The following is an 18,417-nucleotide window of genomic DNA, read 5'->3' on the forward strand; positions in this document are numbered from 1 at the left end:
TTCATGATTAAATCAAGCAGCTTCAGCAAGTTGAAAATATTCATGTATTTTTATCTGCTCCGTCTAAATTTGATCTCCACAGCACACAAGACATGAGTGGAGAGACTATGCTTTGGAGTCCAAGTCCAGTTTCTTAAGATCAGGAGTTCCATCAGAATTGTGAGTAACATTCTTGCTTCCTGTGCAAAAGCCATAACAAAAGGACTCCATAGGCAAAAGAAAAATATATTCACCGTTCAGCGTTGCACTTATATGTTGAAAAGCCTTGTGTAGTGCAAAAGTGGAAAAAATAAGGGCCTATTTGCTTTTCAGCAGTGCAGTTGTATGTGGTAAAGCCCTTTTTATGGTATGGACCGAATTACGTAGTGGTGAAATTTTTTATGTAAAAACAGGCTTTTTTTGCGAACATTAATGAGTGATTGTACACCTCCTTTTGCTGTATGGGCCAAATTATATAGTGGTGCCATTTTTTTATTTCAAACATGTTTTTTTCGGGAAGATTAATGCATGATTTTATCCCAGGACACGGAGGCTCATATTGCTTTCTCTCTCTTTACTGTTTCCATAGCAGCAAAGAAAAAGCACTTTAAACATGCAGTAACTATGGCAACAAGCCCCACCCTGTCCCTCCCAGTGTCGATATAACCCATAGTCACACTGGAGCAGTCCTCTTTCTTTGCTGCTCCAGTTAAGTATACACCTGCCCTTAGCAGCTTATTACTATGCCCTGAGGTGTTCCCATTTGGGCATTCCTTGGGGCATTACATTATATTATTATATTGTGATACTTGTTAGTTTTTGGTTGCCTTGTGGCTCCTTACTTATTCTCATATACATATATATATTTGTTATCCTTTTCTGCCTGCCTCCTCCCCGCCGGTTGCAGCGTTTCTGCTCTGGCAGGGGAGGAGTGGGCTCGCAGTTTTTTCCTAGTCTCCGAGGTGGGTTAGGAGTTTTTTCTCTTACCCCCTTGTGGCTGTTGTCCCCGGGCCTGCGCTCGCTCGTCCGCACTGTTGAGGAGGAGGCGGCGCCATTTCGGGCGCCATTTTCCCCGTCTTCTCCGTTCCCATCCTTCTCTCACGAGGTCTCGGGAGTTGGCGCTTGTTGCCGAGATCTCGCGGGACTTCGCCTGCTGTGTCCGCTTCCGGCGCGGTTTCCTCCATCTCACAGCTCGTCTCCTGCAGCGCCGGCCCTGTGCCCTCGGTCTGTGGGATTCGTTTATTCTTTTCTGCTTTTCTCTTTGTGTTTACAGCGTTCTGCTCCTCCAGGGTGACTAACCCTCAATATGTCTCAGGACCTGGAGTCCAGGGGCCACATTTCCCCCTCCTCCAGAAGGACTAGTGATCCTTCCAGGGATCCTCCCGTTCTGGACTCCCAGACCTTGGCTATTCAGCGCTCCATATCTAGCGCTAGTATGTCAGCCATGGGCTCCATGTCCTCGGCTATTTCACAATCAGTGACCCAAGCCCTAGCTATACAGCCCCCTCATGCCTCCAGAACAACAGAGAATGATGGTATTGTCCCATCCACGGACAACGCTCTAAGGTCGCGTAAAAGAGCCTGTCCGCGCCAGGCGGAATGTGAGCGAGGTTGGAAATCGATGCGGTCACAGCCCGAACATGTTTCTGACTCTGAAAGAGAGTCTTATGAGGAGGCGCGGCACTGCTCCCTGCATGGTTCAGAGGAGGATCTGACGGGTGTTACTGTTGACCCTATTGAGCTGGATCTGCCACCACCTCCTACTGATGCATACCCGGAGGCCCCTTCTGGGTCCACTGATCCTCTTGTGGATCTGTTGGGGGATCCTATGTTTGATCCCAATGCACTGCACCACCCGCGGTCTTCTGAGTGGCTTCCCGCCACACATGTAGCTCAGTACATTGAGTCGATGACCCGCAAGCCCCTCACCAAGGAGGCACGTACTAAGCTGCGTGCTGAATGCCCTAGGCCCTTGATCCCTCATAAAGTTTGTGAGACGCCGGTGGTGGACCCGAAAATGGTCCAGTTCTTAACTAAGACCGGGTTCAATCCCCGCAAAGGCCTGGACTCTGCTCTTCGGGCATGCCAGGATAAGGTTTTAGACATCATGGGGCCTCTGGCCAAAATATTGGATCTGGCCGAATCGGCCAGGGCGGCTGGTAATCAGGTTGACCCAGAAGAATTAAGTGGCTGGGCTCAGAGGGCTGTTTGCCTCCACTTCATTGGCTATCGAACGGCGCAAAGCTCTTCTGATGAAAATTTAGCCAAAACTGGCTAATTTGGCTATTTCCGAGGCGGGCAAGGATGCCCAGGGGCTCCTCTTCGGAGAGCCCTTTATAAAGGAGCTCGGTAAATACGATGGGGCTTTTACCGCCCTTGATAAGGCACAGGCGTCGATGCGCAAAGTTTTCCCCAACCGTTTTTCAGCCAGGGCCGGCAGTTTCAGAGGCCGTCTGCCCGGCCGTTCCTCCTCTTATGCCCGTGGTACGGGCAGAGGCTCCTTCGTCCACAGACCTTCGTTGTGGGACCAGCAACATCAGCCCGCCTTCTTCCCCACCTGTGGCGGTTACAACCGCGGCAGAGGATTCCGTGGACATCCTAGCTCCAGGAAACCATACGGTGAGTCATCTATTCCCTATTCCTCTGTACAACTATCAGGTGGGGGGAAGACTCCAATTCTTTTCCCATGTGTGGAAAAAAGTGTCTTCCGATCTGTGGGTTCTGTCTACGGTCAGGGGATTCGTAATCTAATTGGTGACCAACCCTGTGGGTCTTTCTCCTCCATGTACCCATGTGCCGGCCGGGTCCGCTCGCGCTCTCATCGATTCAGAGCTCACGGTCCTTTGAGGCAAAGGGGCAATAGAGTTGGCTCCCGCGGACTCCTTTGGGGTCTTGAGCAGCATCTTTTTAGTTCAGAAAAAAGGGGGTCAGATGCGCCCTGTCATCAATCTGAAGGCATTGAACAATTTTGTCAGGTACCGCCATTTCAAAATGGAGGGGATCCACTTCCTGAGAGACATGCTCCTTCCAGGGGATTGGATGGCGAATATAGATTTGAAAGACGCTTACCTCACGGTTCCGGTGGCACCAGAATCAAGGGACCTGTTACGTTTTGCCTAGAGAGGTCAATTGTGGCGTTTTACTTGTCTACCCTTTGGCCTCTCGTCCGCCCCATGGTGCTTAACCAAGCTGATGCACCCGGTGGTGGCCTGGTTGCACAGTCGTGGGGTGCGTTTGGTGATATACCTGGATGACATACTCTTCATGGCGTCCAGTCCGGGTTCCCTTCTGTCCCACCTTCGGTTGGCCACCTCCCTCATTTCCGATCTGGGGTTTATCATCAATACGGAGAAATCTTGCTTGATTCCTTCCACCACTGTGGAGTTTTTGGGTTTCCAGATCGATTCCGTTTCACAATCTCTCAGTCTGCCGCATTCAAAGGTACAGAGTATTCGGAAAGAGCTGAGGCACGCTCTTTCATTACCTCGATTATCCCTCAGACATCTGGCCCGGATAATAGGACTTCTTGCTTCCTCCATCCAGGCGATTTTTCCGGCGCCGCTCCATTACAGGGCACTTCAGCACCTCAAGATCGCTCACCTTCGGGAGGGTGCATCTTACGCCGATACCATCGCTCTGGATACAGAGACCAGGCAAGAGTTGAGTTGGTGGATTCACAACCTCTCGATGTGGAATGGCAGAGCCATTTTTGGGCCTCAGCCGGATCTTATCATCGAGTCGGACGCCAGTCTCCACGGGTGGGGCGCACATTGCAACGGCGTCTCCACTGGGGGTCCGTGGTCCCGGAGCGAATCCTGGCTCCACATCAATTCCCTGGAACTGCTGGCGGGATCCTTGGCAATCCGCAGTTTTGTCAACAATACGGTCAGGGTTTGTGTCAGACTCCGCATGGACAATGTGTCGGCGGTCAGATACATCAACTATATGGGCGGCACACGCTCTTCCGTGCTCACTCACTTGGCCAAGGATTTTTGGGACCAATGTTTCTCCAGGGGGATCATGGTGGTAGCGGAATATCTTCCGGGTCTCCACAATGTGCGAGCGGACTGGAGTTTGCGATGTCTTTCGGATGCCAGCGACTGGAAATTAGATTCCAGGGTCTTCGATGCCGTGTCATCTTGATGGGGTCCTTTATCCATCGACCTTTTTGCTTCACGGCTCAACACTCAGTTACCCAGGTTTTTCAGCTGGCGTCCGGATCCGGAGGCGTGGTCGACTCCAGTCATGTACGCGTTCCCTCCGTTCGCTCTGATCCTGAGAGTGCTTCTCCAGATCCGCCGCCAGGCAGTGGAACTGGTCCTCATTTTGCCCCTGTGGAGATCGCAGTCGTGGTTTCCCCACCTTCTGGACCTCCTCATCGCCGAGCCAGTCTTGCTCCCTGCTCTACCCCACCTTCTCAGGGATCCGGGTCAGCTTCATTTATTGCTCATCGGAACGTTACAGCTTCTCGCGTGCAGAGTCTCGGGAGCCCCTGGGAAGTCTCAGGAGTTTCGGAGACGACTCGATTCTTGCTGGCGAGCGCTTGGGCACCCGGAACCAGATGAGCTTATCGCTCGTCTTGGGATTCCTGGGCTCGTTGGTGCCTCTCAGGGGACCTGGATCCCACTGAAGCTCCTGTAACGGCAGTTTTGTCGTTTTTGTCTGCTTTGTTTGATGAGGGCAAAGCATATCGTACAATTAATCTCTATAGGTCTGCTATCTCGTCTAGGCACTCGGGGTTCGAGGGCCGTCCTGCGGGCCAACACCCCCTAGTCTGTAGATTGTTGCGGGGCTCTCGCCTGTCCCGTCCTCCGAGGCCGCGTTTCTCCGCTACCTGGGATGTTTCCATCGTTTTGTCTTTTCTCCAGGGTTGGCCTTCTAATGACGCCCTGTCGTTACGGCAACTCTCGGCTAAGCTGGTCACCCTCTTGTGCCTGATCTCCTGCAAGAGGGTATCTAACGTCCAGACGTTGGATCATGACGCCCGATCCTTCTCGCCCGAGGGAGTGACGTTTAATATCTCCCGGCGCACGAAGACAAACATCCGCTCGGTGTCATATCCGTATTTCCCGGAGTCCCCGCAGCTTTGTCCTGGTAATTGTCTGCAGGAATATGAACGACGTACCACAATTTTGCGTGTTCCTGATTTTCCTCAACTCTTCATTTCCTTTCGCAGACCCTTTCATCCGGTAACCAGTGTTACCCTCTCGCGTTGGGTCAAGTGGGTTTTGTCCCTTACGGGTATTGATACCTCGATTTTTACAGCTCATTCGGTTCGGAGTGCCTCTGCCACCTCTATGACGGTTTCTGGAGCCTGTTTAGAGGACGTTATGAGATTAGCAGACTGGTCTAGGGCGTCTACCTTTCGTGAGTTTTACTTTAGGCCACCATCTCATGCCTTCTCTTCTGTGGTGGCCCAGCTTTAAACTTGCAATATGAGCCTCCGTGTCCTGGGATAAAATTTCATGATTTTCCTATTCCATGACGTAAAGTCATGATTTTATAAAGGACACGGAGGCGAGTATTGCCCACCCAACTTTTCCCTCCCTATGGTGTTAGCTGTTTTATCTGTCATTTGGCTAGCTTGGTTTGTTTCATTGATGTGAATCAATTGCTATGTGCCTTCCCTTCTGAATTGTATACTACCGTATTTATTTACTTGTTCCCTAGGTTTATGTTCCAGCCAAGATGCCCGGAATATGCACAGTTTTGTTGGTTGATGTTCCAGCCAAGATGTCCGGAATATGCACAGTTTTGTTGGCAAGTTGGATCCGGCCCTTCGTTCCAGTTGTCGGTTTCTAGTAGTCGGGAGACCTTTTCAGAAGTTGATCTTCCTTTCATGGTTTGAGCGTACATCAGGTTGGCATTTTACAGACCACAAAGAAAGAGGACTGCTCCAGTGTGACTATGGGTTATATGGACACTGGGAGGGACAGGGTGGGGCTTGTTGCCATAGTTACTGCATGTTTAAAGTGTTTTTTCTTTGCTGCTATGGAAACAGTAAAGAGAGAGAAAGCAATACTCGCCTCCGTGTCCTTTATAAAATCATGATTTTACGTCATGGAAGAGGAAAATCATGAAATTGTACACCTCCTTTTTCTGTATGGGCCGAATTACGTAGTAGTGAAATTTTTTATTTCAAAGCAAACTCCGCTGCTCTGTATCTCTTGTGAAGTCAATGTGTCCAACTATGCCCCTCTAGAGATTTATAGAAAATACATTATTTTAATGTAGAGATCCAAGAATGTTAGATTAGAGGCATGTAGTGTATGCAAGCCATATGCGACCCCTCTCATCACTCTCACGCTGTTCTGCACCCGGTTTCCCTGGGCGAATGGAGTCACACAGGGGAGGAACTGCTCTGTGTCCTTCAGCAAGAAATTGAATCCTGGCTTTCTCAGCAACAAATGAAAATCGGAACCATGGTGAACAACAACGGGAAAAACATGATGTCAGTGCTGCGTCAAGAAGGGCTGAGCCATCCGCCCTGCATGGCACACGTGTTCAATATGGTTGTCAAGCAGTTCCTGAAGTCTTCCACCCATCTGCAAAACATCCTAAAAAATGGCCAGGAAACTTTGCATGCACTTCAGCCACTCGTACACTGCCAAGTACACCCTACTTGAGCTGCAGCGGCAGAACGGCATCTCCCAACATATGCGACGTTTCCACCCTCCATATGTTGGACCGACTATAGGAACAGAGAAAGGCCATCAATAATTTCTTGACGATCCAAGCGGACAGGAGTAGTTCCCCTGTGTAACTTCGATGTCAGCCAGTGGCAACTCATACTCTTTGAGGAGGACACATTATTTGTTGCCAGGACTACGGAAAGAACAATGTCATTCCACTGCTTCATGTCCTGGAACAGATTAAGGTAAATCTGGCTGGTCACGGGACTGGAGACGTGGCCCCTACATCTCACGGCCACATGAGCCCTGTGGGGACTGAACTGGAGGAGGAGGACATTGGAGCACAAGCCTGAAATGGGTGGTTTTTCTACACAGGTGACAGGAGTGGAGGAGCAGGAGCAGCCGGAGGAGCTACAGGGTGATGAGGAAGACGAGGCAGAGGACCCAGGCACATCGTGGCAGTATGCAGTGGAGATGGAGGCAGGGAGTGCCTCTGAGTCACTTGCACAAATGGCCCGCTGCATGCTCACTTGCTTGTGTAGTGACAGCCGAATTGTCACCATTCGGCAGAAGGATGACTTCCAGCTTTCCACCTTGGTGGACCCTCACTACCGGTCCAAAATGGGGGCCTTTTTTACACCCGCTGAGAGGGAGGACAAACTGAACTACTATTGAGACATCCTATGTAGTCAGTTGGCCGCTGCCTATCTACGCCATCGTCTTGCAGGTCTGACCAGTGGGGCCCTCTGCGCTCATGTTACACTGCCATGGCTGCTGGGGAGGAGTGGGGTGTCAGGAACAGTACCAGCTCCATCAGCAGCAGCCTGAGTCTAGAGTCGCTGATGAGCAGCTTTCTTCACCCGGCTAGTGAAGAAACTACTCACCAGCAGCTAGACGTGGAGCAGAACCTGAACCAGCAGGTGGTGGCATACTTGGAGTGCAACCTGCCAGCCGTCATTGAAGATCTGCTGGACAGCCAAACTAGATTTGTGGTCGCAACTGGCCGAGTTTGCCCTGGAAAAGCTGTCCTGCCCAGCCAGTAGTGTGGCATCAGAGAGGGTGTTTAGTGCAGCAGGGACCATAGTTAACCCAAGGAGAACTCGCCTTTCCACCCTAAATGTGGAGAGACTGACCTTTTGTCAAGATAAATCAGGCGTGGATCAGACAGGATTTCCACTCGCCAATGCCTGATGCACCAGACTAGATCATCCATGGTGCCACACCAACACTTTGACAAAAGAGACCAGTTTCCCTGGCAACCTGCCTCAGCTACTATTCTGATGCTGTTACCCGCCTGATGCCACACATCATGCCAAGTGCTCCTTCTTTCACCCACCATCTTCACCTTGCCACTCTGTGGTCTCCTCATGCTGCCTACACCTCATCACTATATCATAGGGCCACTCTGTGGATTTCATATGCTGTTTCCACCCTCCCCACTTACTGGGCCACTATTAAGCCTTTTTGGCATGGCTGACATCATCATTTATTTGACCCTTCTTCTGATATGTCAGAAGGAAGTAAAAATTAGATGCACAACAGATAATCTCTGTGTAGCAGCTGTAAGGTCTGTATGGTCCTATCAGAATTGGCTTATGATTTGGTAGCCAAAAGCAGGAGTGGGTACAAAACACAGAAGACATGCAAATATTCAGTTCACGTGTCATCTCTGTTTTGGATCCACTCCTGTTTTTTTGGCATTAGCAATACTGATGGATTACTGACCAAATGCTGACCGAGTGAAGGCGGATGGTCAACAGACAGGATCCGTTTTTTGGGGGTTATTGTTCTGACGGATCAGAGGAAGGGCAAAATAATCAGTGACGTCAACACAAACTTACTGCTGACAACCTCTCCACTCCCGGGGAGGCTCTACTTGTATAAGCGCTTAATTGAACAGTAAAATCATGAAAATATGGAGGGGCACTCACTTAATGGGAATTATGGTACACAGCAATATTTATTAAAAACACTCTAGATAATTAGACATGATAAAAAAAAGGAAAGGAATATAATTAAACATATCATAAAATGCACAAAAGGCTGAAGATTCTCTCCTGTCCGGGCCTCTCAATGTCCTTAACGCCGCCGCGTATGCGCCATGATGACTTCTTCCTGGCCAGTATAGTACAGAGCCGTGAACGCGCACGCTGCCTCTGTACTATACAGGCCAGGAATAAGTCACCATGGCGCATGTGCGGTGGCGTGCGCATTCAGGACATTGCGCGGCCCGGCCGGGAGAAAATCTTCAGTCTTCTGCGCAAGCGCGGCCCGGACGGGAGTGGAATCCAGGAAGTGAACGTCGTGCTCAAGGAAGGTAAGTATAAAAAGGAAAGATGAGAATACCCCTTTAATAATACAAATTCATGCGGTTAATACATAATAAAACACCAAAGCTGACACAGGTGTTAGCTGAGACAAAAGGATAGTTCCAAAGGCACTGGTTGTGTCTTTGTATCATACAACCATACGTGCCAGCTGTTAATATGTCCCTCGGATCAGGTAGTATATCTAATTCAGATAATAGATAAGTCCGGACTAGCAATGTATATCTGGCGGTATAGGTACAGCCCGACTCTACGGTAGTGATTTGTAGGGGTGTACCCGTGTTAGTAGAAAATTTACTCCTCCCTCAATTCGGTTGGAGAGATGTTATTTTGTAACACTACAGTCGTAGTACTTTACTGCTCCCGAAGTCTCCGGTTCGTGCTGTGGATGATATAAATTCTTAGTACCAGCATAACTCAAGTTCACACTTGAGTTATTTGGTCAGTTTTGGCCCTGTGACTGCCCAAATAAGTAAAGTGTGCAGTGATTGTAACAGCGATATCTGTCATCTGCATGTCATACTGACTCACAGTATTATTTCACTACCAAAGCAGACTCCCTATGCGTGTTACTGCAAGGCACAGTGTTCTACACCACTATAAAGGCTCTCTGCAGCCAGGAAATAGCTGTTTTTTAACTAAATTCACTGCAAATATATTAGGATTGAACCAATTTTTTTTTAAATTTGCTCATCTCTAGTTGCGACTAAAGATGAGTGAATCTCTCAAAATTTTATTCTGGTTCGATTTGGATAGAGTTGGTCAATTGCTTTAATTCAAGTCCAAATCGATTCAACTCAAATCGAAAGGGCTCCAACTGGCCTGAAAATTTGTGAATGACACTAAGGTCTCATAGGGCTCGTATGTTTTCTCTCTGGTCTCACTTTTTATTACTTTTTTCTCTTTGTCCAAAATTTGCCCCCAATTTAATGTAACTCACATTTTTTATACAAAATTAGGTTGAACTTGATTAATTTAGAATCCATTCACTAATCACTCGTTGTGGCACATAGTACAGAACCAGACACAGCCACCTTAGATTGACTTTGGGAAAGCCAAGCACACAAAAATTGATACTCTAACCATTTCAAGTGATTCTACTTAATGTTATTTTCTGTTATGCCTTATTAGAAACTATGAAAACTGTAAAGCCAAGGCTAATTCTCCCTATACTACTTCTGACCTATCAAGCTTATTGTATTGCATTTGGGAAGACTGTAGACAGCATGGACATGTCCACCAAATTTACTTAAAGAAAGTTAGAGTTAAATATGAATTTACTAGAAGAAAAACATTGATATAGTGGACATAATTGCTCTTGGATCTACTATAATATAAATATGAAACATTTCAATAAAGTGGGTGAATTCTGAAGATGAAATATTATTAAGACATGAGCCTTAGTATTAATTATCACTACAAACTACTGACCTTACCCTAAACCCATTTGCCTGCAGACCCATTGAGATAACTCTTCTTCCCATTCATCAGCACACACTTGGTAGTCAGATGCTGCTCTATGAATTACCAGGGACATCAATGAGCTTATATTGTTGGAGGCAGTAACTGAAAAATAAAATATCAATTAACAATAAAATTTAAATTTATTTGCATTATTTACTTTCTACTACTTAACTCTTTAGCCTGTTTTGGGCCTTGCGTTTTTCTTCCTTTTTTCATCGTCGCCTTCCAAGAGCTATAACTTTTTTATTTTAATGTCTATATAGCTTTATGAGGGCTTGTTTTTTGTGGGACTGTGTTTTTACATTATGAATTTTATGGCGTTCATTTTTCGATATAAATAACATAATATCTTTATTCTCTGGGTCACTACGATTACTGTAATACCAAATACATATTTTTTTTCCGCTTTACAACTTTTTTTAAACCCCTTTTTTTTTAAAGAAAAAAATGTTTTTGCATTGCCGCTTCCAAAGACCCATAACTTTTCTATTTTTCTTTCTATGGATTTCTGTGGGTGCTTGATTTTAGCGGGACAACTTGTATTTTTCATTGGTATCATTTTGGAGAAAATGGCGCTTTTTGATCGCTTCTTATAAAAAGATTTCAGTGGCAAATAAGAATAAATTAGAAATTCTGTCTATACCAAACATATGGGGGAGATTTTTATTTTTGCATTTTTTTTTATTGAAAGCGTATTTTCAATGGAAAAAAAGCATTATTTTTTTATTGAATAAATGTTTTAGTTTTTTTACCGCTTAATAGTCCCACAAGAAGACTATAACAGACAACATTCTGATTGATTTTAAAATGCAACGCATTATCCCTATAGTGCATTGCATTTTAATGTCTGTGCTATTCTGACATTGACCAGCAGGCTGTGCCAGAGAGGTGCAGCCTGCAGGAAATTACTCAAGGCTGGTCTGGGGCCTACACCCAGCCAGCCTTCACACACATCGGCACCCAGTGATCGCATTTGCCCGCCGTATGTAAAGTGTTAATCAGCCCGGATCAGCACTCCTGCTGTAAAAAAGCGCCGACCCATCCTAAGGCCTCTTAGTGACCGCCGTAGAAAGGCGTATGGGTGGTCACTAAGGTGTAAAAGGGGGTTTCTCAGCCAAGACAGACGAATAGCTTAAAAATTAACCTTTAATAATTGCGGTTAAAATGAACACGTTTGCTATAGACGCTATAAACATATGGCTAATATCTTTGTATGTTTCTGGTGCATTTTTCACATTCTTCATCCCCAGACCACATATTAACCCGTTTTAGTAGTTAGGTATTCATTTGTTTGGTGCTGACCTCTATTGCTGGATCACCCTATCAACTAGCTGAGTGCTTTCAGAAACTAGCCTGACTCTGGCACAGTTGGAGCACTCGTTCTGAAAAGAGCGACCCCGGCAGGCACTGGAACCTCATCATCCCTAGCTATCATGCCCCTGTCTTAGTCCTATGCATTTCACTACATCTGCTAGCTCCTCAGGGACTCATAGGAGCAGCATGTAAACGGGTGTGAGTTCACAATGATGCTTTGTGATTTCCATTCTTCAAGTTTGCTACAGCCATTAGACGCCAAAGGACCTTGGTGTCATCAATGAAGAGGAGTGCCCCATCCCTTTCATTATGTACCAAGCACAGCGCCATACCTTTTGTAGTAACTTTGCTTGGTATTGCAACTCACAGCTGCTTAGTCCTATTCATGTCAATGGGACTGAGCTGCAATACTAGGCATTGCCACAAGAAAATAGTATGGAGCTATGCCTCACTGGGGTTGCTGAGAGCTGGACCTTCATGAATCTGATATTGATGGCTTATTCTAGGACACAGCATAAATATTAGAGTCCTGGAAAATCCTGTTCTAATTTACATATTTATATAGTACATAAAAAAAAAGACATGACTATCAGATTCAACCAGGGAAGAAAGAGGAATTGCTGATAAAGTGAGTGAAGGGCTAAATCTAGAAGTTCTCCTCTACTGCCTTCCCTCTGTCATGGGGCGCCAGCAATGTCCTCCGCAGCGCACACGGCGCCCCGCCTCTGTACAGGAGCGAGGAGGCGAGCAGCGTCCTAGTCTCCTAGGTGATGGGGGGCGGGACGGACCCTCGGTCCCCCTAGCAACCAGATGAAGCCTGAGCACCGAGCAGGGCAGCCTTTTGCAGCAGGGCAAATCATGTGACGCTGGCCACGTCACATGACCCCTGTTACTTAGTATTTAAACAGGCAGCCTGCTGGCCACAGGTTGCCTGTTATTTAAGTTCCTGCTGTGAATTTGCATTACCTGGCGTACTTACCTTCTGCTATTTCTTGATGATCCTCTGCCTGCTCATTGTGTACTTTGCTGCTCTCCTGGAATTCTGACCCCGGCTTCCTCCTGACCATCCTCTGCTGACTCCTTTGGTACTTCTCGACTCTCCTGGTATTTATGACCCCAGCTTCTCCTGACTATTCTCTGCTTGCTCCATTTGTACTTCGTTGCTCTCCTGGTATTGACTTGGTCTGTTCACGTTCTGTTGTTTGTCTGGTCTCTCCTCCCAGTACTTATTCCAAGCTAGGGATTGCCATCCAGTTGTCCCCTGTCATTAGGATTTGCGAGGCAAGTAGGCAGGGGCAGGGGTGAGGGTGGAGCGCAGTGGTCACTTTCCTCCCCCCTGTGTGTGTGTACGCGACCGTTACACCCTCCCCATATTCATAGATGTGGGGTAAAAACAAAGTAGGCGCATCTCTGCCCTCCTGTGCTCCGGTAATTTATTTCTATGCCAGCTACAGGCTGGTGTAGACTTCAGCTATAACTTCTGCCACTTTCAGGCAAAAGTTTTATATAAAATGCGGCATGGATCACGAAGCCACGCCCCATTCCACTAAACTACTCCCCCTTTTCTCAGCAGTTTAGAAAAGTGTTGAGAAGCTAAAAAAGTCCCAAATTAGGGTGCACACATGGCGTGCTACATAATCAGAAAAAAAAAATTATGCCACAATAGTGGCGTAAAGAGCTTAATTAATGTCCCTCACTATGATTTTTAAAAACTATAAATGTTCCTTATTGGGGGAGATGGTGTTTAAAAACATATGGTGTTTCTTTTTCTGAACAATAAGTAAAACAATTATGTCTAACAGGGGCAGATGCTTGTCTGTGTTTATACACACATTTAATTACACATTTATGAACATTAGAAAAATTGCAACAAGTTATTTGGCAAAAAAATACAGGCCCAATTGAGCGTCCCCTGCCAGCGCCCACAATATACGTCTAAAACTGCAACAGGTCTTCGAGTCTCCTCCCCGCACGTTTGTTGGCTGCTAGTGTAATGCCGTAGCCATGTTTGTTAATGGCATTACAGTGATTGGCTGGCCGGAACGCGGCATCGGGTGCTATATACAGTGGATATAAAAAGTCTACACACCCCTGTTAAAATGTCAGGTTTCTGTGATGTAAAAAATGAGACAAAGATAAATCATTTTCAGAACTTTTTCCACCTTTAATGTGACCTAAAAACCGTACAACTCAATTGAAAAACAAACTGAAATCTTTTAGGTAGAGGGAAGAAAAAATATAAAAATAAAATAATATGGTTGCATAAGTGTGCACACCCTTAAACTAATACTTTGTTGATTTTATTAGAGCACTCAGTCTTTTTGGGTATGAGTCTATCAGCATGGCACATTTTGACTTGACAAGATTTGCCCACTCTTCTTTGCAAAAACATTCCAAATCTGTCGAGGACATCTCCTGTGCACAGCCCTCTTCAGATCTCCCCACAGATTTTCAATCGGATTTAGGTCTGGGCTCTGGCTGGGCCATTGCAAAACTTTAATCTTCTTCTGGTGAATCCATTCCTTTGTTGATTTGGATGTATGCTTTGGGTCGTTATCATGCTGAAAGATGAAGTTCCTCTTCATGTTCAGCTTTGTAGCAGAAGCCTGAAGGTTTTGTGCCAATATTGACTGGTATTTGGAACTGTTCATAATTCCCTCTAGCTTAACTATGGTCCCAGTTCCAGCTGAAGAAAAAAAACAGCCCCAAAGCATGATGCTGCCACCACCATGCTTCACTCTGGGTATGGTGTTCTTTTGGTGATGTGCAGTGTTGTTTTTGGGCCAAACATATTTTTGGAATTATGGCCAAAAAGTTCAACCTTGGTTTCATCAGACCATAACACCTTTTCCCACATGCTTTTGGGAGACTTCAGATGTGTTTTTGCAAAATGTAGCCTGGCTTGGATGTTTTTCTTCATAAGAAAAGGCTTTCGTCTTGCCACTCTACCCCATAGCCCAGACATATGAAGAATACGGGAGATTGTTGTCACATGTACCACACAGCCAGTACTTGCCAGATATTCCTGCAGCTCCTTAAATGTTGCTGTAGGCCTCTTGGTAGCCTCCCAGACCAGTTTTCTTCTCGTCTTTTCATCAATTTTGGAGGGACGTCCAGTTATTTGTAATGTCACTGTTGTGCAATATTTTCTCCACTTAATGACTTCACTGTGTTCCATGGTATATCTAATGCCTTGGAAATTCTTTTGTACCCTTTTCCTGACTGATACCTTTTAACAATAAGATCCCTCTGATGCTTTGGAAGCTTTCTGTGCACAATGGCTTTTGCTGTGGGATGCGACTAAGACAATTTTATATCCACTGTAGCTCAGTCAGCGCGAGCTGCAGCAGAAGGGACATATTTTTTTTTTTAGGCAGGGTTTAGTGTTTAAAGGTGTTAGAGACCCAAAAGTCCTTTTAAGGACTATTGTTTTATCTGGCTGCAATGTAAATTATAAGCTCAACCTGCGCTAAATTGCGTGCGATTGTTTGGCCGCTGCTGACAGTGACACAACCTCTGCTATATCTGTTGTGTTACATTTGCGCATCCTAAATATCTGTGACATTCAGCGCAATTGTTTGGCCGCTGCTGACATCGACATTACCTGTGCTACATCTCCTGTATGAATTTTGCACATCCTAAATATCAGTGACATTCAGTGTCATTTTTTCCCTGCTTTTGACAGCGACATTACCTGTGCTACATCTCCCGTATAATGTTTGCGCATCCTAAATATCTGTGACATTCAGTGTAATTTATTTGCGCATACACTTACAAAACCTGCGCTACTGTAATGTGATACTTGTAAGCATATATACCATTTAATATGCTTAAGGCGAGCAGTAAGGGATGGGGAAATGGCCGTGCTGCTGATGGTGCATGCAGAGGCCGCGGCCCTGGGCGCGGTAAAACTGTGCCTGCTGCCAGAGCACAAGAAACACACTCATCCACGATACCTAGCTTCATGTCCCAGTTTGCAGGGTGGCCCAGGACACCACTCCCGAAGTCAGACCAGTGTGACCAGGTGGTCGGTTGGATTGCAACAGATAATGCTTCCAGTCGGTTAAGCACCACCCTGTCTTCCACAAAGTCCAGTCTCAGTAGCTAAGAGTCTGGTCAATAGAATCCTCACCCTGATGCTCCTTTCTCCCACCATGAAGAATCTTGGCAAACAAGTGATCCCACACTCAGATATTCCAAGGAGCTCTTTTCATCGTCATTCCTTGATTTGGGCCTCTCGCCAAGCCTGCTTCAAAAAGGACATGAGGAGATCTTGTGCACTGATTCCCAAACTCTTAAGCATCCACAGTCAGAAGAAGATGACGGTGGGGAACGGCAATTAGTGTTTCACGAGGTGGATGATGATGATGAGACGCAGTTGCCAATAAGTAAACTGCATTTAGTGTCTCAAGAGGTTGATGATGAGGATGAGACACAGTTGTCAATAAGTGAGAATCGAAGATAAGGTGGTGGACGATGAAATCACTGACCCAACCTGGGAAGGTGGCAAGCTGAGCAAGGACAGCAGTACAGAGGGGGAGGGATATGCAGCACCGCAACAGGCTGGAAGAGGCAGTGGGGTGGCAAAAGGGAGAAGGCAGGCCACACCAAACAGGCCCGCAACTGTTCCCCGGAGCACCCCCTTGCGGCAATCTTCCTTGCCAAGTGGTAGGTGTTCCACAGTCTGGCGCTTTTTTGAGGAAAGTGCGGACGATAAAATAATTTTCATTTGCAACCTGTGCTGTACCAAAATGAGCAGGGGCGTGAACACTAGCAACCTCACCACCACCGGCATGATCCGCCACATGGCATCAAAGCACCCTAATAGGTGGGTCGAACGCCTGGGTCCACAATCGGTGTCTGTCCTCCTCTTCCCCTGTGTTACGCGCTGGTCAATCCTCTTTTCAAGACGCAGGCCCGGATGCCTCCAGCCATTCACCTGGACCTTCGCAAGCACCATCAGCTAACACATCCACTTCTGTGTCCCAGCGCAGTGTATAGATACCCCAGGCCTTTGAACGAAAGTGCAAATACCCATCCGCCCACCCACAGGCCATAGCACTAAATGATCACCTTTCCAAATTGCTGGCCCTGGAAATGTTGCCATTTAGGCTTGTGGACACTGAGGCTTTCCGCAGCCTGATGGCGGCGGCCGTCTCTCACTACTTAGTCCCCAGCCGCCACTATTTTTCCTGGTGTGCCATCCCTGCCTTACACCAGCATGTGTCCCGTAACATCACCTGTGCCCTGACCAACGCAGTTATTGTAAAGGTCAACTTAACGACTGACACATAGACAATTGCTTTTAGCCAGGGATGCTACTTTTCCCTGACGGCATACTGGGTGAACATTGTGGAGGCCGGGAGCAAGTCGTACCCTGGGATGGCACATGTGCTACCGATGCCAAGGATTGCAGGCCCTATTTCCATCAGGATTTCTGCCACCATCTACATTAGCCATCAGTCAGTAGCTGGAAGCAGTGTAGCACTGCAGTAGGGAAGCGGCAACAGGTCGTGCTGAAACTAATTTGCTTAGGTGACAAACAGCACACCGCCGCAGAGCTGTGGCAGGGGATAAGGGACCAGACTGAGCTGTGGCTCTCGCCACTGAACCTACAACCAGGCATGGTTGTGTCTAATAATGGCCGTAACTTACACACATACCATGCCTAGCTCACGTGTTCAACTTAGCTTTTCAGCGGTTTCTCAAAACCTACCCCAATTTGCCTGAGCTACTGGTGAAGGTGTGCCGCATGTGTGCCCATTTCCGAAAGCCTTCTACAGCTGCTGCCAGTCTGGCAACGCTTGCAATTGCCAGCTCACCAACTGTTGTGCGCTGGAACTTCATGTTTCACATGTAGGCCAGGTTTTGTGAGCAGCAGATGGCAGTAGTGGAATACCAGCTGCAACATGGTCGTCGCCTTTCCAGTCAGCTTCTGCTCTTCACAAGCGACAAGCGGGCATGGATGTCTGACCTCTGTGAGGTTTTACGCAACTTTGAGCAATCAACACAGATGGTGAGCGGCGATACGACTATTATCAGCGTAACCATCCTACTTCTGTGTCTACTGAAACGCTCGCTGCTCACACGGAAGCTTTGCATGTGGAAGAGATGGAAATGGGGGAAGACAGTACACATGTTGATAGCCAGACCACTCTCAGTTCGTCTTCTCAGCGCGAATTGGATGATGAGGAGGAGGAGGAGCAGGAGACGGTTGCCTCTGCTACAGATGGTAGTACCCATAACAGGTTTATTCCATCTGTTCAGCGTGGGAGGGCCGAAGAGGAGTAAGAGGATGAGGAGATTAAGAGTCATCCTCCTGATGAGGACAGCAAAGTCTTGTCTGTTAGGATTCTGGCACATATGGCTTACTTTGTTATGCTGCCTTTTCCGTGACCCTCGCGTTATATGCATTTTGGCTAACACCAATTTCTGGTTGTTCACCCTTCTCGACCCCCGCAACAAAGAGAACTTCTCATCTCTCATTCCTGTGGTGGGTGGAGAAGACTAGCAAAATGGTGCAATACCAGAAGGTCCTTGTGGAAAAATTGCTCCAAAAATTTCCAGCTCACAGCGCTGGCGGCAGAGAACATAGTTCCTTGGGCAAACGAGGAGGGGAGATGAGGGGAACACACAGCAGTTCCAACAGAGGCAGGGCAACACTCTCCAAGGCCTGGGACAGTTTCATGACACCCTGCCAG

At 47.0% G+C, this 18,417-nt stretch overlaps 1 protein-coding gene across 1 annotated transcript in view; it reads right to left on the bottom strand.

Moving 5' to 3' along the window:
* The window catches only part of CORIN (corin, serine peptidase), a 521,382-nt gene that overhangs the window by 148,347 nt on the left and 354,618 nt on the right, over positions 1 to 18,417 (bottom strand). Inside the window, exon 16 of the mRNA XM_044298842.1 lies at positions 10,375 to 10,504. Within this exon, the coding sequence (XP_044154777.1) occupies positions 10,375 to 10,504 (130 nt within the window). The remainder of the gene's footprint in view (positions 1 to 10,374; positions 10,505 to 18,417) is intronic.

This window comes from Bufo gargarizans, chromosome 1 (genome assembly GCF_014858855.1).
Source record: "Bufo gargarizans isolate SCDJY-AF-19 chromosome 1, ASM1485885v1, whole genome shotgun sequence".
Lineage (NCBI taxonomy): Eukaryota > Metazoa > Chordata > Amphibia > Anura > Bufonidae > Bufo > Bufo gargarizans.